At 35.8% G+C, this 23684-nt stretch overlaps 1 protein-coding gene across 1 annotated transcript in view; it reads left to right on the forward strand.

Annotated features, from left to right (window-relative positions):
* Positions 1–1116: 1116 nt before the first annotated feature.
* AKAP6 (A-kinase anchoring protein 6) overlaps positions 1117–23684 on the forward strand; it is a 234603-nt gene continuing 212035 nt past the window's right edge. The window contains exon 1 of the mRNA XM_075503120.1: positions 1117–1440. Within this exon, the coding sequence (XP_075359235.1) occupies positions 1117–1440 (324 nt within the window). The remainder of the gene's footprint in view (positions 1441–23684) is intronic.

The raw sequence follows: 23684 nt of genomic DNA on the forward strand, positions 1-23684 counted from the left end.
AGGACCTAATCTTCCTAATTCTCTTAACTGTAGACTTACTGAATATAGCTTAGGGTTGCAAAGTATTGAAGAAACAAGTAAGTGCTGGTATAAGGTTTAGTGAAGTTGTATGTCAAAGGCATGTGTCAAATTTGAGTCTCTCCAAAATTAGGTAAAAAATACATCTCCTACGGAATGAAAGTTTTCATGATGCTTTAGGTGCTTATCTCCAAACCAGGTGCATGCTGTTAAGTAGAGTATTTTTTTTCTTGGGCATAGGGTTTACAGCAGCCTTCTGTATTACATACAGCTAAAGTGTACAAAGAGGTACAAAGTAAAATTTTTTACTTATTTACTTTTTCCAGTGAACCTTGTAAATGTATACTGATGACACAACTTTTGGACTTTAATAAAACCACTTTTGTAAAATGATGTTTTAATTTTAGGTACATATTTTGACATTTGGAATTCTTACCTAATAAATTTTGAGTTGTTGCTTATTGCGACGGTTCTGAATCTAACAAAACTACCAGAATTTAAAGTTCAAAACTTAAATCTGCCTACAATAGATCAACCAAGTGTCCTCAATAGTTGCTTCAAATTTGCTGTACGTGATCAGTAGTCAACTGGACAGTTGGGAAATTTGAATAAAAATGTAGATATTTTGTGTTTAGTCATAAATTTCAGGCCAAGGAATATGTTCTAATATGTGCTAGTTTACAAATACCAGTCCTATATTAACTCGTGGAGTTCAGTAAAATTCTGCTAGCTTTGTCAGTACTCAGTTTATTTATGTTGCATTTGTAGAAAATCAGAACATATTTTTCATCAGTGAAAACTGCCGTTTCCAAGGTGATTGTCTACAATAAGAGAAATGCAGTATTTGTTATTTTTCTCAAACAAAGAACTTACTTGTTCAAATCAACAAAGTTAATTTGAAAAATCTATTTATTCTTGAACTTCTAGTGTAGATTTGCAGGGTGAAGGATTTATTTAGAAGTACGATACCTCTCAGACATTGCCATTTACTCCTTGTCTTCTGAACATTTTTGTTGCAAAATTTGGTCTCATAACAGCAATCTCTGTTCTTTTTATCTTTGCAGCTATTTTGGAAAGAATTATGGTTTAGGCTTTCCCATGTTAGCCATGGATGTAGCACTTTCTCCCATGAGAACACAAGACCTGGATCCCATGCCGTCTGATGCATCTCCCATGCTTATAAACATGACTCCTACAGTGGAACGAGATGGAGAAGAGGATGTCATGAAGGAGCTTGATTCTGGCCAGCAGTATGAAAAGCCTCCTCCTCTACACACTGGGGCCGATTGGAAGATTGTTCTCCACTTGCCAGAAATTGAGACCTGGCTTCGGATGACATCTGAAAGAGTCAGAGATCTGACCTATTCTGTCCAGCAGGACTCGGATAGCAAGCATGTGGATGTGCATCTAGTACAGCTGAAGGTAGGGTGAATTTTATATTGCAGACTTTTCAGTCAAGGTTGTTCACTCAACTCTGCTACTGGTAAAGTAAAGAAAAAGGATTTTCATAACTGTTGTAACATGTCTGACAGCCTGTGTTAAAAAGTGAATAAATCCTTTTCAGGGAGATGATAGAAATTGTATCATTCTCAGATTTTTGCAACATTATTTACTCATCACTGAATTCAACAGTCATAACCATATTAATCAACATGTTCACACTCCAAGAGCAGCTAATACAACACTAACAGTAAGCTGACCAGACATCCCAGAAGTGTCCAGAAATATTCCCATTGATGTCAATAGGCTTCAGTACCTGAAAATCCCAAATTTGTGTCCCAATAAGCATGGCTACTCATTTGAAAACTAAGCAAGTTTCAGAGGCAAAAGGATAGAAAAGGTGGTCTAATGTCTGGCCTTCCAGTCGTGTAAAGGTTACATTGAAGATTGAACTCAGGTGGGCCTACATACAAAATGGTAAATGTGTAGAATTCTTTTTTTCAGATCTGAATCTTGGTAAGAAATATGAAGTGATAAGATTTGAACAGTCACAGCCAGTAAATCAACCTTTTTTTTTTTTTTTTTTTTTTTTTTTTAGCAAGAAAATGCATTAACAAGACTGGACTTTGTCCCCCAAAAATCTGTGTTTTGTGTAAACTGAAAAAGCAACAATCTCCCTTCCCCCAACCTGACACAAGTATCTTTAAACAATTATCTCTGTCCTTGGTCCCAGATTTAAATTTTGGTGTTGAATCTTTAAAGATATTAAGGAAATTCAAGGTGAAATGCAAATAAATAGTGTCTGGGACTGTTTGTGTATGTTCATTTGCATGGCTTGGTTTGCTGCAGCAGATGAAGCATGCTTTTGAAGGCAGCAAACCACCTCCAAAAATAGCAGGCAAATGTTATTCTTCAGACTGAGCTGTCTTCAGAGTTGCATTCTGAGGCCTGTTTATGTGAACATAGTCTTCCTTCATACTCAGCGCGATGGTATTTTATTTGTGTTTATTTTAGGACTGGAGCTGTAGGCTGTCTTAAAATACAACTCTGTGTACTAGTGCTAACCATAGAGCAATTGTACTGTGATCAGTCCTAACCAAATAGAGAGCTGATCTTGAATTTTTTATGGTTCCGCCATTTTTCTGAAAAATTTGGGGCAGACATTGCCAACTTTTGATGAAAGAAGGGACTATGTCCACAATGTGCAGTAGGTTTTTAGCAAATACACCTAAAAGGTATTTCTGCAAGCAGACATAACAAATCTTGCTGGACTAGGTGCCAGTTCTGATCTGGAATTGCTTATGGCTATATATTAGTGCAGAGCTGAAACTAAAGAGCTGTGGAGCTTGTGGATGGTATTTGCACACAGCTTTGGGCTGGCTTAGAACACAAGCAGAACTGATTTGGGCCTGCTTACAGAATGAGAATATTCTGTACATATAACTTACCCTCACCCATCCACTGAAACATTTTATTTCCAAACAGAGGTCAGTGAAAGAATAGCATTCCTCATGGTTTTCTCCTTTTTAGAGTTTATTTGTGAAGTTGCAAGAGTCAGTGGTAGTTCATAAAATATTGTTCTAATGGTTTTTTCTATGTAAGCAATTGCCGTAGCACCTAGGCAATTTGGGACTAGGAAGAGACCTGGTTAATGCAACCGTAAAAAAGGACAAAAGAATAACATGAAGGAATCTCAATTATCTGCAATTATCTGGCCTGTCAGCCTGGGGGGTCCTGTCATTGAGACTGTCAAACATTCTATGGACAGACCCTGGACTCACAGGGAAGTGTTTTTCTTCTGTGTGTTTATACACATGTGTACCTGTGTGTGTGCATGATAATGACTTGTATTGAAAGATATTTTTAAAATATTTGATATATTTTTAAATTTTTCACAAAGTAACATAAAAAGAAAAAGCTTTCAAAAAGATCTGTAGTAGTAGTAAAAAACGCAGCAAAGTCTTAACAAATACATTAGGAATACAGAACTTCTGTAACCTGCTTACCTTTAAGCATGTATATAGACAAAAAAGTAATAAGAATGCAAAAGCAAGTGTTGTGGAAATGCTTTTATTCAGACTTTAGATATATTTTAAATTGTTTATCCTTGTATCCTCTTGCATTATATAACTTAATGAAAATCAGCTAAGCAAAAAAACCCCACCCATAACCTCATACAGATCTCCTTTTATTTTTTTATTTGTTCTGTGCTCTGATAAATCTGCTTGAGGGGCTCCTTCCAGCTGATCTGGTCCTTCTGGAATTGTTGGGCCCAGGCTTGACACAGGGCTCAATCTGAAGCTTCACCATTGCCAGAAGACTGGAAAAAGTATTTCACGTGTCTTTCAAACAATACATAGCAGTTTAGTATTTTCTTTTTTTCACAACAGCAGGAGATGGTATCTTCAGTTTATGATTCACCTCTCTCTTAGCCATTTTATCTGTGAAATTTTACGTGTAGAATTTTGCTTTTGTCCATTATTGAGGTTTTTTTTTTTTAGTCTCCCATTTCTCAAGTGTGTCCATGACTTTCATTTCCAAATATGTCTTCTGGTATGTTTGAAGTATCTCCCCCAAGCATGCATATCGTTGTCATCTGCAAATTTAAGAAGCCTTCTCTCTACTCCTTTGTCCAAATCATAAAGACAAAAATGAATAATACAGACTCAGGATAAAAGCCTATAACATAATAGTTGCTGAATATAATTTTTAAACTGCAAATGTAGCAGTAAGGCAAACAATTTTTCATTTTCTCATAGTTTGTTTTCTTCAGCCAGGAGAGGTCCAATTCCATTTTCAGGCAGCTTTCTATTCATTTTGTATGCTTAAAGTTGATTTCCTTCCTCTGGCTCTCAGTTGGCTCATGGTGATAGGGCTGGTTTGAGGAACTAGGCCATAACAGACTTTTTATGTTATTCCTTGGAAAAATTGCTCAACAAACAGATCATCTCTCTCTCTTGTGAATATTTTCTCCGTATTCCTGTTGCAGATCTGTGTGCATTTGCTCTTTCTGTAATCAAGAGCGTTGTTTCTTTTTTGTGGCTTGTTCCCTGGGGATTGTGGTGTTTGCTGCAGTCTCTTGTCATGCAACATGACTTAGGGCTTTACTAGCCACCACTGATCCTTTGAAAATACTTGTTTCTCTCACTTTTGCAGTGCCCTTTCTCAGAACTAGCTACGCAGCGTGAGTGGGAGGCTTGTCTTATGTCGTCCCTTGGGAAATTTCCTGGAAAGCTCAGCTTCACATGAGTGCTTCAGTAAGCTAGATGCATGAATCATAACTCTCCAGGATCTGGAATGCCTTATACTAGTAATTTATCTGGTCATCACTCTTAACTCAAGCTGTGCTAAGATACATTTACATCTCTCTGACACGTTCACTGTAGCTGTTACCAATTCCAAATATTTGTAAAAGAGATGAAAAGAAAATATGTTTTTACTACAAGCAAAACTAAAAATGTGCTCTCTGTCCTTGTGTTAACGTGCTGAGATGCTTTCATGATCCATTTAGCTTTTTTAGTCTGAATAAAATACACTTGCTTTTACAGCAAATTCTTTCTTGGAATCCTCCTGAGGTCCATCTTGGATTCAACTCCCATTCTTCTGCTGTACTTTATGTCCCTTAATTCTCTCAGGGAAGGGTCTAGTGTTTCAATTCATTGATTACTGCTTTCTGTCTTTTTGAACAAACTGTCATTTTGGATGATCTAGTATAATCTTCTGTATTTTAGATGTCTGTTAACTTCTAACTTATTGTGGAGTAAAGCACGTCACCACCGCTTTTTGACTTAAATGTACGAATCATATGCTGTATATTGACATAGAAACAAACACATTTGATACTATGATAATGTCTTTAGATCTTTGCAGACCACTGATCTTTTCTCTCTTTCCAAGTAGAGAGATTTCAGTTGTCTTTTTCCAGGATACCTGGGTCAGCCTCAAACATCTTTTGACTGGATCTTTCATCTTTCCTTCTGACCCCTACAACAAGTTTTTCATGAACTTTGGATAGAGGTCAAATATCATGTAACCATTATCCTTTTGCTATCTCTGTTTCCACTTTTTGGGGGCCAAAGAATTTTTAGTTGCTTTTCTCCTTGTATTTAAATCCTGAGTAAGAGAAGAGTGTAAGGAATTATCAAAGCAAGATATTAAAAGGTACTGGTTTCGAATATACCTGCAGTTAGATACAGGTTATTCCTTTGTTCATTCCATTACAAGCATTTTGAAGAAATGTACTGTAGGTGTCTTTCTCTCTCATCCCCTCCCCTCGAATTCAGTAGGCTTTTATTGAATAAATAATACTAAATATTGCTGGTTTTATTGAATAAATACTGAAGGCTGGACCAAATTACTTTTCTGAGTACTTTTCAACTTTTTTTTCCTATATCAGTTCCTTTCAAGAGCAAAAATCAATCTTTTTTTCCCAGATGTTAAAATAAGTCACTCAAAATATGGCTGTGGCTGGAAGATACCTTCAGTAAGTTCAATTTCTTGTCATTTGGAATTCAGAACTGTCTTTATCATAATCTGTAAAAGGACTTATTCAATGCTAGCAGCATTGCTGAAGTACCTCATCTACCACATGTCTTTCTGTAACATTAGAAACAGGACTATTCTTTCTTCTCACCTTTGGTTCGATGACTCTCAATGGCTCTATTATTCTGAGGCTTGTGACAACATACCTTGCTTCTGCAGCTGTACAGCTTTTCAGCTGTGCTATCTAAACTACCTTTAACTATATGCACAGATGAAATTTTCCTAGTCTGAATCTCTAGACTGTACAGACAACTGTGTATCACAAGAGAACTTGGAGAAGAATTAAGCCTCATCATATTACCATAACATAATTGATATTTCACAAATGATCACAGAAAATGTTAGTGACAGTCTTTACAGAAGGATGTATAGATGAAGCTCCTAATAGAATTCCTGCGTGGACTGCTTTATCTTGACAGAAGTTTGCCACAAGAGATAACCATTATACTCAACAGGTGAAAATAAAACCTTAGTTGGAGAGGTTGACTGTACCTTTGTTCAGTTGTTTTGCTTGCAGGCAGGAGATGATCCTGGTACTGCAAGTGAAGGGTTGCTATGCAAACTTATGAGAGTCGTTATTCAAAAGGAGGTGAGGGAAATAATGACTCTTAAATTCACAGAGATATTTCTGAGAAGACTTCTGGGTGTGTTTAACAGTTATGCTTCACGAAGCAGATTTCTCTGACAAATAGTGTTATACCTTCCATGTGTGGGTGTTAGTATGAGTGTCTCTAAAGGTAGACATTTGATTATAAACTATGACCTATAGCTCAATGGAGACAACTTAAAGACATATTATTGTATTTAGGTCTGAGGATCAACAAGTTGTTGCACATAAATTTGTGGAAGTGTTGTTATTTGTGGAGAGTCTCAGGTCTAGCAAATAGGTTGAGAGCCAGTAATATGGTAATTATTTGATTTTGGCACTATTAACAATCCCATACTAAAAAGTCACCTTAAGTTGCATATGAAATAAAATTAGTTTAAACACAATTGAAATCCAATTCAGTTAACAAAATGAACATTTAAGGGTTACCTGTGCAATAAGATATCTCTACTCTGAAATGTGATTTTCAGTTCTTGAGAACTATTTTAGATTGTCTGTAGCTAGAGGACAGAATGCTCACACCAAAAACTCTTAAAATGAAAGTGGACTATAACTACAGGGACACTGTAACTTCTTCCATACTGAACTAGTTAACATGTCCTAAGTGTGTAGGGCTGTGCATCTTAAAGGGACTCTCTTAAACTAATGACACTTGATAAATTTCAGTCTCCTTGATCTTGTTAACACTGTAAACTTCTCTGAGAAAATGAATCTGAACAGTTTAAAGTTTGAAAGAACTCAAATATTTCAGTTGAATGCTAAGGGGGAGGGGAAATATTCTGCATGCTATCAACAAGCATAAGTAAAACCAAATTTACTGGAGAATTTTTTAAAGAGCATTTTCTTGAAATAGTTGAGGTTTTGGTGTACACTGCAGATTTGAAGCAATTAAAAATTATTCAGAATCTTCAAACTCTTTATTAACTTCAAATGTAAAAAAGAAAATGCTAGCTGCAGCTGTATTGCAGACTCACAGCTCTGAGTACCAGGATTCCTTTACGGCAAATTTGGTAAGAAAACTTTAGATCTTGGTTCTCTATGTAACATGGGATATTTCTGTGTTAGATCAACTATTTCAAGGGAAATATATACAAAACTGCTTTGCCCTTATCCTTTTTTTTTTCTTTTTTTTTTTTTTCCCCCAAATCCAACCCAAAATCTCATCTAATGACAGGTGATATGTTTGTGAAGCACTTGAACACCAAACAAACAGTAATTTGACTATAAACATATCATGTATTACACTGCTTTTTATGCATAGTGATTCCAAAGATTTGACAGTCTTTGTAGATTACAATCTAAGTAACTGCAGATGTGACTTTTTTTGGTTGTTGTTTCTTAGCCAGATGGCTTAATACAACAGAGGCAGAAATATGCTACCTGACTGGTTGCAAATCAAAACCAAGTTTGCTTATGGAAGTGTGGTGAAAGACTAGATAATAAATACATTTATCTATATGGAACATTGCCAGTGTAATATATTTATAAACACGTAAAATATGTATATATTACACTGGCATTGGTGAAATGCTTTTTTTGAAGGGGAAGGGTTAGGGTTAAGAGCACATTCTAGCTAAGCCTCTGATCAAATGGTGAATTTATTGCGTGCTCATCCCAACAACCTCAGTGGGACAACTTTATATGCCTAAATTCACCTAACATTTAACAAATGGGTAATAGGATTTATTTGAATAAAACCAGATTTGTTGTGGATATTTTTTTTTAAACTGTTTGTAGAATCTATCATATTTCTTACGTTCAAGTTATTTTTCAGACTAAATATATTATGCACTCCAAAAATGTCAGGCACTCATAAGTAAGTCTACAGGAGTAGATGTTATATAATAATATATATCTATAATACTATAATGATAGCTTGATACATCTATATATTGGCAGAACATAGCTGCTACATGCATTAGTTCTGTGCTTTGTAAACACAAGATTTCATACACAATTTAAAGGAAGCAATTGGTTGGTTAAGAAGTTGTATTCTTATTTAGTTTGCCTCTGAACAGCTTGGTGGAATCATAGCATTTGGTAGGGCAGTAGGGTGTAAATGCTGGTAAATACAGATTAACTGTTCTGACGTTGGGTTTTGCAGCGGTTACCCTTTACTTACAGTCCAGGCTTGAACATCAAACAGGTGGATTTATTAGCTTTTCTTATTTTCTGAGTAGCTGAGTGTGCCTACATTTTTTTTAATTTTAAATTTTCCTCCTTAGAAAAAAGTCAGAATGGAAAACATGGAGTACCAAAAATAAATCTGTATTCCTCAGACTCTGTTTGGTCAATCACATTGTTTAGAAGCCTTCCAACTTGTATGGTATTTCTACAGTCTTGCTCAGATTGATATTTTTAAGGAAAAAGATGTGACTTGTTTACGACATCTTAACATGCTATACTACAACACCATGCCTATAAAAGTCATCTTGGTTTTGTAGCTTTTAGGCTAAATTCTCTTCTGCCTGAGGGGAGCAAAGCTACTTTTTCCCCATCCCTCAAAAATTGTCCTAATCTCTTGGCTATATGTTATGAAACATAAACAGAGGCTAATGCTCTATTCTATATAGAGTGCAGTCCTGGAGTTGTTAGGCATGCTGTTCACTCACCTACTGGGTCAGTGCCTTCAAGGATGAAAATGATGATCAAGTAAATGTCAATTTTCTAGGTACTAATTAGGTTTGGAAATTAGGTGCAAAGTTGCTCAGACTTGCCAGGACTGGTGGCAGTCTGAGCTCAGAAATGCAAAACTTTAGGCAGCTGGATACTTTTAATTGAATGAGCAACAGAGGTGTACCTGTGGTATTTAGATATCTACGAGCTCAATGGCAACTGAGCAAGAAGATTCAGGACTGCATTGTTGCCTGCCTTCTGTCCTAATGTTTATTCTGCTCTGGTCATTGAAGTCTGTTAAGAACGCATTTCTGAAGGCCCAATCTCAAGTACCTAATGGAAAAAACCCCCACTGTTCTGATTGCTTATAACATTTCTCAATAAATACATGAATGCATTGGATTACTGCTAGTTATATATTATTGTTAGTGCTGAAATAATTTTTGGTGTTACAAATATTTTATACTAAGTGAGTAGCTGTTAAGCCTATGTAGGCACTTACATGTTTTTAACTTCAAGTACCTGAGTATTGCTAGTGACTATATTGGTTTATGAATATTCAAACACTGTTTTTCAACAGTAACCTTAGAAAAAACAATAAACACCAACATTCGTAATCTAATTGTAAATTATGACCTAGTGTAGCTGTAGATAATACTGCAATTTCAAAATGAAATTTTATACCTTTAATATTTAGCTAATGCACACTGAAAATTAATTTTTTTTAAAAAAAGCAAATAATAACAGGTTAACACAATACTTTTTAAAAATTAGGTGGATTTAAACTGTGCCATTCAGCCTAATAGAAAAAAACTTTCCCCCTCTCCTGCTGGTATGGTTCAGTCTGTGTAGATACAATGAAGTTAAACTGATTTTCTTTGTCCTCTTAGAATTTAGTAAACAAGTCTACTGATATAGTCCATATTTATGCAAACCCATTGTCCTCTAATTGTCTGCTTGGGTGCCACAGGAGATACAGTATGAACACAGAAAGAGCATACATACTTTACTGGAGATTCAGTTGCTTTCTAAAGAAAGCTGGTCATTATTTAAGGGATCAAATTAAGATGGAAGGCTGCTAGTTAGAATATAATAAGAGGATGAAAGAATTGGGAGCTAATAAAAAGAAGAAAAAATGGAGAAACAATAAGAAATTCCTATCTGTTGTGATATCATTTCTGAATAGAAAAGTGAGAACTACTTGGTTAGTCTGCTGTTATCTATGTATCAAGGGAATGAAAGTAGCTAAGAGCTGGAAAGGTCTTAACTGGTAACCCCAGTGATAATGAAGGATCTGGCTTGCATAATTTTTCAGGATAAATGAATAAATAATAAATGCTGCAGACAGTGTGCTGGACTTTTTAAGCTTGGACTTTCTTTCTGGAAGAGCAGGGAAAGGATACCAACAAAAATGATTGGAATTACTGCTCTTGTGACAAAGGGACTTGAATATTCCTTGGAGTGGTAGAAGACACCAGCGCTCATATCCTTTCTGGGCTTAGGCAAAAGAGATTTTTAAAAAAGAAAAAAAAAAAGGGAAAAAAAAGAAAAAAAGGTATGGATTACCTAATTGATTCATTTGGGGTCCATATGCAGGGCCTTTGGAAGGGAATTGTGATCAACGTGTGGAGCATCTAAGTCCTCCCTTAGTGCAAGGTACCATCTGAACAGCTCCTTAAATCAGCTGGAGTTTCTTCAAAGCAAACCAGTAAGGATACACCAAGCAAAAATACTGCAACCTGTGACATTCCCTCCAAGGGAGTGCTCTTCTGGTGAGGGTAGAGATGCATTCATTAGTTTCTGAGCAATGTATTTGGACATAGAAGAGTGATGTGTAATTCAGGGGGGTGTAGATACAAGAGCAGAGCAGCTTCTGTAATGCTGTGGAGGTCTTAAGGTTGTCCTAAAATAGATATTTGGATTATTCAGCAGTCAGGAGACTCAGGAGAAGAAAGGTGAACATTTGCCTGTGAAAAGGGAATTGGAGCTCTTAGATGAGGAAAAAAGTGGGTGTTTTACCAATCTCAGTTTCTTCATCTAGTTCTAAAAATAAAAACTCTGCAAAATCTCACTCTCATTTGGATATCTACACTTTTGAAACACATATTTATTCCAGAATTTCTGGTTTAGACCTCAGCAATACATGAAGGCGTGTAAGCGCACTTTTACCAAATATCATGATTATTTCTCCCTCGTCTCACTTCACATTGCTCCTACATTAAAATATGCTAATACAGGCTTTAGAAAATGAGCTAATGTACTTTACCAATGGTCTCTGGAGAAATATTAAAGTAAATACCAATTCCAGCACAGATGTTACCTATTCCAGTCTTCTCTAGTCTGTATCCTAATCTGACTCAAACACAAATGTTTACTGGATATAATGATGTAATGATATAAATACTTTTCAGTATGATGAAAAAATGTTGTATGTTAAGTCATCATGCGAATTCATTAACCAAAACATTTGCTGAGGGAATGTATTTTGTTGTTTAGCATAGGTATATGTAATAATAACACCTACTGATGTCCAGATTTGCTGGAAAAAACTAAATGAATACTATTTCAGTGGTGTGAGTAAGATTTAGTAATGCCAACTTTTTAAATTAAAGGTCATTGATACTATATCATTAGTTTTATTTGAAAGGAAGGATACCAATTGGAACTCTTATTATGGTAGCTGTGACTTGGTTGAAAGAATTTATTTTATAAATATATATGTATATGTGTAAATATATATGTGTGTGTATAAACAAAAGCATACACACAAAAAGCAGTGCCACATAAATCCTCCTAGTGATTTTTTTCTTGGGGATTTGTTTGAGTCTATATGTAGTTTAGAAGGTAAGATATTATTATGTTTTATAACAGTCATCTAGTTCTGATCTGCATTGTGAACTATTATGTTTACAGATGTTTTCTTGCTTTGCATATTTCAGTGGGCTTTGTGGACATATTTCTTCTTAGTCATTATACTGGCGGGTTTTGTTGCTTTTTCTATTTATAATTACATGTCACTTATAATAGATATCTAAAAACTGTAATATGGCATAAGGGAGCAGTCAAAGAACAGGCACAGAAAATTGCACAAAACGTAAGGATTTTTTTAGTTTGCTTCATTATTGTTAAAATTGCCTGATGGGCTTTTATTATGAGAGAGCTGACAGAAGAAATTTCAGGTTATAAGATGATTGCTGTGTGAATGCCAGAAATGCAAAACGAATATTTCAGCAACATAATACACTTCCATTTTAGTAAGAACAAGTTCCACAAGTTTGCGATTTTTAATGTCCTTGGATATTTGCCTCCTGAATTATATGAATTCTTCCTCAGAATGCAATCCCTTTCTGTATAGTTAACCATCAAAAAGCCTTCTGTGAATTGATGCAATTCCTTTGTAAATCAATTAATATCTCACAACTAACAAGCAAGTAAGCACAGCAAAAGGGTGTTGTGTATTTTCCTGTGGAGAACACAATGACATGTCTGTATAGCTATGTTTATACTTTTAATTGAAATGTTGCCCTATGCATAGTACCCATCCTGTGACTGAGGTGTGTGAGATGTCTGCCAGAGGATTGAGATGAAGTTCATGTGGCCTTGCCCGAGCCTGATCTGTCGTCTTGGGGCAGTCTGGGAACCGTGCTGGACCCTAAGCTTTTCTTAAGGATTGCTCTGGAGCTTGGCCTCATTGTTTGCATCTAACAAATATAGCTGGGTGGCAAGTCTGGGCAGGAGCCTAGGTCCAGGTTAATGTCTGACTGACATTGTAGGTGTAGCGATGTCATAATCTTCAGAAAAGCTTATAAATACACACTAGATTTTTTTTCTTGGATTGTCTTACACTTCCTTGAGATGTGTGTAAAGAAGTATTAGCAGTATTACATACATCCATCCAAAAGATTTGATCTGAAGATTTTAGCATGTTCCATGTAACTGTCTCTAATGACATTGTGCAGAATCAGAAACAAATGAACAAGTTTTCTCTTTGAACAGGAGCTGAACCATTTACAATGGACTGTGCAGAAAAGTGAGGAAAAGTAGAATTAATACCTACCAGATCCATCTGTTAAAGCTTTATGAATGCTCTCTCCTCTGTCTCCCTGTAAACGATTCCCTGGAGGAAGATAATAGCTTTTGTGCAGTCAGTTATGATTGTAGGCCTTGCATTTCAAAAGATGGAAAACTTCTTTTTTCAGAAATGTTTCCATTTCTTTTTGGAAAACGCATGTAATTTAGAAGTCATAAAGCAGCACTGCATTAGCATCATAACACTCCAAAATTCTGACCTACCTTTCATAAGTTTTCACAAAATATAAAATCTACTGAATCTAGTAATACATTGCAATTTCCCTTTCCCATTGAGCAGTGTATTTATGTTTCATAATCTGTATTAGCTGAGAAAATATATCTCATAAATTTCAGTGAACTCTATTGCTTTTATTCTCTTCAGTTGGCCCTGCAACCGTACCTGCCCTTAGCTGTGAAGTATACCTGCCCTATACTTCAAAAGGGACTTGAAAGAAGTTACAATATACAGTCTTATCTTTTGGTGCGGCCATTCATCTCTTTGTCTTCTGATGAGTACATTTACTTCTGATCACAAATTATACAGACATTCAAAAAGCAAGAAAGCAAGTAACGTTTCTGGAGAATAGGTTCTGTAGATTTAATCATAATTTATCTGGTAAGGTATAAGGAATAGATGATTTTATATGTGCATTTCCAATGTGATTGTGATCTGACATTCTGAAATATGTTCTTTTTAATAACTGAAGTATATATATAGGGGCATATATGTGCATAAATATATGTGTATGTGTGTATATCATGTCTGTAATATCATAAAAGAAATTCAGTGCCACTACTACCTCAGTACTTGTATATCCACTTATTCCTCATGCATTTCTGTGTTTTCTCCAAGATTCTTCTGAATTATCTGCCCTGAAATATTTGAGCTAGTATACTACAGTTCACTGTAGTATATAATTTAATTTGTGTATATGCATGTGTAAGATCTCTGTGTTTGCAGTTCACCTCATTCTTCATAGTTACTGAGGGCTACTCTATGTCTATGTGTCTATTTAGTACACTGACAGAATAAAAACTGCTGACATGACAGAATATTGCTATTGTCCTTTGGGAACAGAAATTATACTTAAGGAGCAATGTTATATTGTAAATGGTTCAAAGTATCTGTACTTTTGGGTACCGTACAGTATCCAAATGACCCTCAGAATAGTAGAAACAGAGTTGAAGTTTTAAAGCTATTAAGCTGTGTGGGATGAGCAAAATGGTTTATACACCACTCAGTCAGCTTGAATGAAAGGTATGGCTGGAATTTGTCCCTACATCCCAGCACTGTCCAGCAGCTAGAAGACAAAATTGTCAAATGGAAGTCTGCAAAATCATTAGCCAACTATGCTCTAAAATCATACAGCTGAAATACTAAACTGAATATTCTTATTTGCTCTTCAGCAGTTATTTTGAGGCTATATTTTCAAGAAGCAAGCAAGGCTAGAAACCTTTTAATTAAATCCAGGATTTTGAGGTAATAAATGAATTTCACAATCTGGACATTTAAGAATATTATCAGGTATCATGAGACTCATGATAAAACAAAAAGGAAGAGGGATATTTCCGAGGGCAATACAGTAGGATTAGTAGAGATGTGGTATCATTTAAGCTATCCTATGTTTTCTTTGCTGAGGTCATCTGGACTTCTTTCATACAGCATTTATAGGGACTTCCTGAAAGTTCAGATGCCTGCTTTAACTGTGAAGACAGGATAGTTTGTTACACATTTGTTTGTCCGTTATCAGGTACAGGGATTTCTTCTTTACCTATTTTTCACATGGGGCTAGCATCTTAACTTGAAATGGACAATTTTGATACATTGGATTCAGATAGCAAATGTTATGCAGTGCGTTACCTGTAAACGTGTGTAACCTCATATGGATTCTTGCATATGATGCACACAAATATAATCTTCTCTTCAAAGAGTATTTTAAGTACCCATTGTTTGGGCTAGCAGTTCAGTATGAGAGATTAAGGCAGAAGTAAATAGGAAAAGTATACATGGGAAGGGAGCCAGTCTCTTTTCTCCATAGGAAAATTGCATCTCTAGTTATGAATAGCATTGTTTTCTTTCAAAGAAACACAAATACTGACAATGCTGTATTTCTTTCAAACTTCAGGTATAAGTAGTATGCAATGCTGAAAACATGCTTTTTTACCACATTACGATTTAAATTATATGCTTTTGATTTTCAGCGGAGCTCTGCAAGAATAGCTTCCCTGACTCAAATCTGTTCCAGATTCTTTCTTGATCCTAATTATGAATGAAATACTTATGACATCTCTTTCTCAATGTCTACCCCTGTTTCCTCTTTCTATTTTTTTAATGCTAAGGAATAAATAAATACAGCATCAAACTAAGCATTTGAGTGGCAAAGACTTCATGGTGATCTCCACTGCAATTTAAACCACTGTTCTCAGTTTTGTAATTACAGTATTTGGGATTGATTTGTGAATTTTGCACCAGTTCTTAACTGTTAGCTGGATTGTCTTTGCTACTGTGCTGTGTTATATAGGAGATCTGAAAAAGACAGCAAATCAGAATGACAGAATAACAACCTGTAAGTTGTTACAGAGGTTGCTTGAAAAATTATCAAGGAAAAACCCACCTTATATAAGTATCTTACAAACCGCTGAAAAAGAGATTTTCCTCTATTGAAAAGAATACATGTGTCGGTGCGGACCAGCTCAGGAGTTTTATTTTGTTAGGTTGCAAATCAGTTGCTAGCTATCAGTTGCTAGCTTTATTTTCCAGCCTCTCTCCTCTGTGTTCTTTTCCTTTCTGCTCTTTTCAGGTTCTCTCTCTCACAATTTTTGTCAAAACTCCCATTCTGATTCTTGTCCTTTTTCATGTTCTTCTTCCTGTTTGTCCTTCACCAAAGCACATTGCCGAGTCATCTGCTACCATGCTGAATTGCTACTTCAAAAAGCCGTTCTTTCTTTCTTAACCTGGACCAATGCCACGTACTGTGGAGGGGGCAGGAGCCTGCCAGAGCACATGTTTAAGAAATACTGCATTAGAAATGAAGGAGGGAAGTAGAAGACAATGCCATTCTCTACACATGGGCCCTATTTCATTTTAGTGCCTTTTTTTTTTTTTAAGTCTGGCTTTGTGTAATTTCTATGACCATAGAAGAGTGAAGAGAAAGTTCAGTTTAAAATCTTTAATACCTTTTCTAGTATGCTCAAAACAATGAATGCATAGGTTCTTAGCGTGTAGGACTTGCTTCTGCTTTAAAGAGTTTCTAGTGTGGTCATGGTATGTCCCTGCTGCAAATTAGCTAGTCAACAGTTGGCTGTGTGTGTTCCCACATGGTCCTGCATTACTAGAATCTGATCTTGCTGACTTTAATGGAGGTTTTGTACTTAGTCTTGCATGCTCCCTTATTAAAGACCAAGATTCAGTTGTTATACTTGAATGGATACTGGTTTTGTTGCCTTGCTGTTTGAATAATCTGTCCTTGAATAAGAAATACAGCTATCAGCATTTATAGAAAGGAGGCAACTTAATTTTGGTAGTGAAAAATGGCAATTGAGAAGGAACTATAAATTAGACATCTACAAGAATTTCCAAGATTTGTCCATGAAACTGCAATTATTAAATAACTTCAGGTCTACTTTGAAGGCCTCACTTCATCAAACTGTTCCAGGCAAGCGGACTTTACTTTTTTGCAGAACCAGCTGCAACTGGGAAATTACCCAGTGCATGGAAGTCTGCTTAGCAGGGCCAAAATGAACAAAAATTTAAAAAGCTACACAAAGTCAAACCCTCTGCATTTAGTAATATACAGAAAGCTGGAAAACTAATGTACATCTAGGACATAGTTTTGCAAACGTGCATGATGGCAACTTTACACTCCTAGGAAGCCCTTGAACTGTATGGAACCACTCACATGTGGAGTTTAATAGCACATTTGAGTTACTTTTTAGCGTGCAAATAACACGTTTATAATGTTGTACCTTTTGGAGTTATTTTTATAAAGGATTAAAATGTCTTTATTGCATTGTACCCCTATTAGAGAAATTACTTTCACAAGGTACAAATTTTGTATCAGGTAGTATTGTAGGAAAATCTTTGTAATTTATCTTCTTGGTTCACTGAATAAGAAGATAAAGGAGATAGATTACAATTTTCAAAAATATTGGCTTTGTGTGTAATTAATTGCATTAATTATGTACATTAATTTTCTTTTTGTTTGTTATTTCTATTCGTACAGCATTTGTGAGAAAACCATGCTACATATAGTGTCCTAGAAAGCTAGAATTTCTCTAAGGAAAAAAAAAAAAAAGGAAAAAAAAAAAAAAGGAAAAAAAAAAGGAAAAAAAAAAAGGAAAAAAAAAAGAAAAAAAAAAAGGAAAAAAAAAGCCTAACATGAAAACCCAGAGCCTCTGTGCTATAGTCTTTAATAATAATGTTTAGTAACGTCAATATTAAAAAAAGCAATGAGACATTTCAGACACGGTTTGCTTTACCCCGGGCGGATTTCGGGTGCGATTGTGCTGCAGCACCACCTAGTGCTCCAGGGGCTGAAGGAATTTCCTAGCTGCTGCTGGTACTGGGGGGGGGGGACGGAAAAAAACCCTTTGGTATCACATGCACAGAGCTTTGGAGCATCAATAGTAATTTACAAGGCTTTTTTAATGTTTATCTGAAAAAAAAAATCGTTACTAATGTGTCAAATTTAGCATAATAAGACTTACAAAATAAAATGCTTGATCTGCAATGGTTGAGTTGAGCTGATATAGACCCCTGAAGGAAACGTGCGTACCTTTATGTATATCCTTATATTTATACTGGTACTCCCGTGAAACATTCAATTTCTACAGTGCTTTGGATGAGAAAAATAGCAGCCTGGCAATGCTGCTAATGGGAGACAGTGTTTAACTTCAGGGTGTCCCTGCAAAGCGAGACACCTATAACCGCAGAAGTTGGATACAAAATTACAGCTTCTCCGGTTCTGCATGGGTCACTGGATAAATAAGTGTTTTAGTTGTTTTCACCCACTATCTTAAAGCTGTTTACGCAGTGCAAGTTAGAGTGATCACACCCACTGTATACTTGATATAATACAGACCAGACAGACACAATGTGACTTGCACTGAAGTCCAAAATAAACTGGCAGAAAAATCAGGAGTAAGAACAAGTTCTTTCAGCTCCACCAATCCACGAGGCCACTGCTGTTATCATCCCCTCAACCTCTCGGGCAGTTCCTAAGGCAAGCTCGCTCTCTGTAATAGCATGGTGCTTTTACTGTTGAAACTTCACAATTTATTTTAATCAAAATGGGCTTTTCTATTGTGCAATAAACATTAGTACAAAACAAGTTTTCTGGAAGAGATGCAGACATCCATATAACAACATCCTGGATATGTGATGTATCCAGAATGATAGTTTGAGAAATGCCCTTATTTATTAAGTAGACTAAGGGATTTTGTTTACCTTCCTCTGAAAAGTTAATGACCACCTAAATATCTAACATCTAAATATGTTTCTAAATAGAAAAATGATAAACTCCTTTTATCCAAATGTACTTATGTTTTCCTTCACTGAGAAAAAACAAAAACAGAGAAAAGGATGTAAGAGAGGCTGAACTTGAAGCTCAAAAAGGGGCTGATTATATGAGCTGGCACGTATCCTCAAAGATATCTCTGCTCTGCCTTAAAAATCTCTGTGTGCTTTCCCTTCTTTTTTTTCTTCTATGAAGTCCTATAAGAATTATTCACACATAACACATACAGCTGTGCACATCAAACCCTAGTAAGAATCGATGTGAAATATGCAACAAAATACTGTCCTGATTTTGCATGTGGGATGAATAAGGAAGGGGCTGACAGTCCATTGAGGCAGTGATAAGACCAAGATTTTCGTATGCCGCATTTCCCCTAAGCTCTGTTTTCTTTCTGTTGCCTTGAAACAATATGTGCATTCATTTAACTATGGAATAAACCTGTTTGGTCTTTTGCACAGTTTCATTTTGCTGTGACTCAGATGGACTGAAAGAACAGCTGAATGACTTGATATTGAAAACTTAAAGGTCATGAATATTGGGTGTAACAGCTGTTTCCATTAAAAAAAAATGAATGATGTAATCCCATTGCCTAGAAATGTCTGGAATGTGACAATCAGTCACTTGGAATAGGAGAAGGAAAACCAGTTTTAACCAGCCTTTCATTTCCTAGGAAAGACCATGTTTAGAGTTTTGCATGATTAAATCCTTCAGGGCAAAAGCTAAAACTGTCATTTGTCTAGCTATTTATTCTCTATGAAATATTAGAAATGCAATTTAGAAAAAGAATTCCTCTGCAGTAGCCTTACTCAGCTTTTGGGTTTTCAGGCAGATGATGAAATGTTATAACAGAGAAGTCTGGCTCCACTTAGAGTGTTTCAATTACAAGATCTATCTCTGAATATGTCAACTCATACTTTGTAATGATAACGCATTGAGGATTTTTTAAATAGGTTGCTAAGCTTGAAAAGTGTGGGTGAAATCTGCAGCTTCATCTGGTTTTGGTGTACTTGTTTGCTAGAATAAATAGGAAGCCAACATGCCAACATGTGTGCACTCCAAGCAGTCCCATTTAATGCCTTATTTTCTGAAGGAAATAATTTGAAAATGTAGGGAGGAACAGATTAAACCTTCAGTCTCTGCTGTGTGCAAATGGAAGATATGCTGCGACAAAGGGATACATAATAGGTATGCAGTGAAAAAAATGATTTAGCTTCTCAGTGATTCTCAGTTTAAATGCCAGTAATGAAAATGCCAAAGGCAGTATTCACTGATGTTTTCTTTATCAATAGGAGAGGTTAATGTCTGTGCTACTTCTCTGGGCCTCACATAGGTGCATTTCTTCACGTTTTTTCTGAAGACATTAAATAAATGCAAATGCGTGCAGTAGGATCAGCACTTGGGACAGATTTGTTGTTAAACATAATTTTTAAATTAAATTATGGTGATACACATGCTGCAAAAACTGTCATGTTAGAATTTATCTGTTTTGCTTTCAGTCTATTTGCTGCTTCTAAGGTGTGTTTCCCTTTTTTGCTTATGATGACTTAGGGGGTGCTTAGGGAAATTTTAGGAGAAATGATGAAAATATCAGTTAATTTAAACTTCATTAAGTTTGAACATTCCCACTCTTGTATTTAGACTTGGTTATATTACCTGTAAGAGAATAAAACCATCCTTCTATTCTGATATATTCAACCCCCCAAATTGAATTTTATCTGAAAAGTTGCAGAACAACATCATATCAGGCATCCAACGCTTGTCTTCATACCCTCCTTGAAGTATTGTGCATGTCTTTGATGTACTCCATGCATAGCTACACTTGTGTGAATTAGTAAATATCAAGTAGAAGAGAGATCTGAATTTTGGTCTCTTGCATCCCACTTGAGAACCACAGAAACATAATGGGCTGTAAACCATTTTTTTTTCATCATGCTCATTCAGTCACTTATACAAACTGGATATCATGGAGAGAAAGCCTATTCTGCTTTTGAGAAACTTTTCCAGTTAAATTGTACACAAATTTCTTTGCAAAGTTTTGATTTAAATTAACAGATTTTTTTTTCCCAGTGATCTATTTAACTGGAAAGCTTGAAACTAGCTTAACTCATGTTATCCAGCTCTGTTTGCCAAACTCATAAAAGATCAGGTTCGTTGCAGATGAGGGCTGCATTCTTAGTCTATTGTATAAAAAAATGTGAGTTTGTAATATAAATTATGTAGGCTGTCTGGTTGGTAAAGGTAGCACAAGCGAAAAACCATAGGTATTAAACTCCAAATAAAAGTATATCATTGAAAAGAGTTACAGTGATGTTACAAGTTTGAAATGAGAAGCGTTTCATATCTTATTTCTGATGGTTTTTTGCTAAAACCCCCAAAACCTCATTATTAACAAATAATTACAAAAAACCCACCTAATAATTCTATTTAGAGTGTGTAAGTCAACCCACAAGTGATGAAACTGATCATGGGTGTCACTTCATTGAATGCTTGCATTTTACCTAACCCTTCTAAAAGTATTTGTATTTCAGGGAAAATATATGACTCATTCATTCTACCCGAGTTGTTTCCCTTACTGCCTTCTCTCTTTCACATCTCCAGAATAATTTGCCAAAAATGTACCCTGTTGTGCAGAGCTACTAGCAATAAAGGTCTTTCAAAACATTTATGATGAAAGCATCCAGCTCTGCTGAATTATCCTCCTACTATGTAGTGTTTCTTTATTTATTATTTCTTTATTAATATATAATATTAAAAAGTCAGTTCATGTATATTATTCTGCTTATATTTCCTTCACCATGGATTTATTCATGATCTTTATAGTTTTTCTGGTTAAGATGGTAGTCCATTTCCAACTCGTCAGTAGACTACATGCCTTTCTCACCCAACTTGACTCATCTGTAGCTCCCTCCTGCAACAGGGAGTGCAATCAGCAAGTAAAATACTAGCTAGTAATGAAAACAACATGCTCAGATGTGTTTCCTGGAGGTACCTGCTATTCAACAGGAAATGGATTTCCTGTTATTAGACAGGTATGAATCAAGTTGCAAAGAACTGAGCCACTGAATCCTCAGTTATACTCTCTCAGCATTTTATAAGTTAAGCCCCAAAAGAGAGGAAGCCCTTGCAGATTCATAGCATCTCAAGGTATCACGCCACTGTCGCACAGAAATTAAACAAAGGTTTTAATTAACCTTGGAAAATCTATTTCATATTGTACAAAGGATATAAACCTACTGTAGCCTATGTATCTACCTGTTTAAGTACTAGTACTTGATGAAAACTGATATTTTTCCTATGAAAGATATAATATTTCTGAACCAGAATTATTTGAAACTGGAACTGAAATAACTTGCAACTGAAATAATTTGAAATAATTTTGAGCTGTGATTTTTTAAACTTTGGCCAGAGAGCTTCATATAACATTGTTCTAAATGACTTGAGTAAAGCCAGGCAACGCAGTGTAGGATATAATCTTTGAGCACAGAGCGAGCACCTGTGGCCAAACCTGGAAATGCTGCTTCAGTCAAATTTTTCTCCCCTCTACTCTGAAGTCAGTAGTCCTAATCTGCTTTTTCACTAAGCAGTGAAACAAAACATTTGTCTTACTGGTATTTTTCCTGCCATTTTTGAATCAAATACTGTTACCTTCTTCTTATAAAATTGCTGCTTACTCCTACAGAAGTCGACCTATTTGTATGTTCAGGACTTGATCTAAAATGGAAAACACATCTATTTTAATGCACATTTTGTGATTACAAGGTTTTAAAAAAGAGGATGTCTGAGAGGGGAAAAAATCTTTTTTATTAACTTCCTTCTTAGAGTTTTTGATGGCTGAGGCTATCCTGTATTAGCAAGCCAATGCTTTCATGATGACTTCAAATAGTCAGGTTACGATATTTCATAAGAAATCTCTTATAAAGGTATTCTTCTGAAAAAAGGTAATTTTGTATCCATGACAGTAATGTTTCTGCCCTTACGCTCAGAGCTCAGAAGTGTGTATGCATTCAGGTACTGTACTATTTGTGGTGACTACAGTATCCTTCTGAATGTTGACCATCTCAAAGGTATATGAATGGTCAGTTCACTCAAAAACTCTAGCTCTTGATCTTGTGATATATTTGAAGACTCTGTCTAGTGCCTATATTGTATTTTAAATTTTGCTATTTGGGATACCTCTAACAGTCAGCTTGTTGCTAATTGTTTTGAATGTCATCTCAAGTTTGTATGTAACTCAGGATACATTTGATATTTTTAAATGAGGACGAAATGAAGTTATGTTGTTTTCACCATTGTTTTCTTAATATTCTTAATTGTCAAAAGGACATTTTGACAGGTAAATTTTGCTACAAGATCAAGGGAGCAGTTTCATTGTGATTAGTGATATGTAGAAGTTGCTAAATCATTTGCAAAAGCAACAGCTTTTCTTGGTGGGGACTTTTGGTTTTGGGGTGTTTTTCCATCATTTACTCTCTCCTTTAAAACAAATATTTCTCTTTTAATGGTGTTTCTGACTGCGGTGCTTTCAGAAAAGCTTGTCGTGTGTGCGCACACACACAAGCTGGCTGACCATTATAGCTCTAATCTGGGGCAGCCGGAGGAACTGTTTGTCGTGGTTCCATGTGTGAGGTTAGATCTGCCACTACTGGAAGTATGAGGATGGGCGGGAACAAGAAAGCTGATCCACGAACAAAAAGAAGCAAAGAGCGGGGGAGGAATGAGAATGAACAACGAATGAGGGTGTGGAGGTATGACTGAGCCTTTCGACGTGACTTTGAAATAGTTAGACAGCCAGAGAATTCAGAAGGAATCCAGGGCAAACAAGGGGTTACCAAAAGCCTGTACAGAAGAGGGAGCCCTTTCCAAGATAACCGAGG

This window comes from Mycteria americana, chromosome 5, assembly GCF_035582795.1.
Source record: "Mycteria americana isolate JAX WOST 10 ecotype Jacksonville Zoo and Gardens chromosome 5, USCA_MyAme_1.0, whole genome shotgun sequence".
Classification (NCBI taxonomy): Eukaryota; Metazoa; Chordata; class Aves; order Ciconiiformes; family Ciconiidae; genus Mycteria; species Mycteria americana.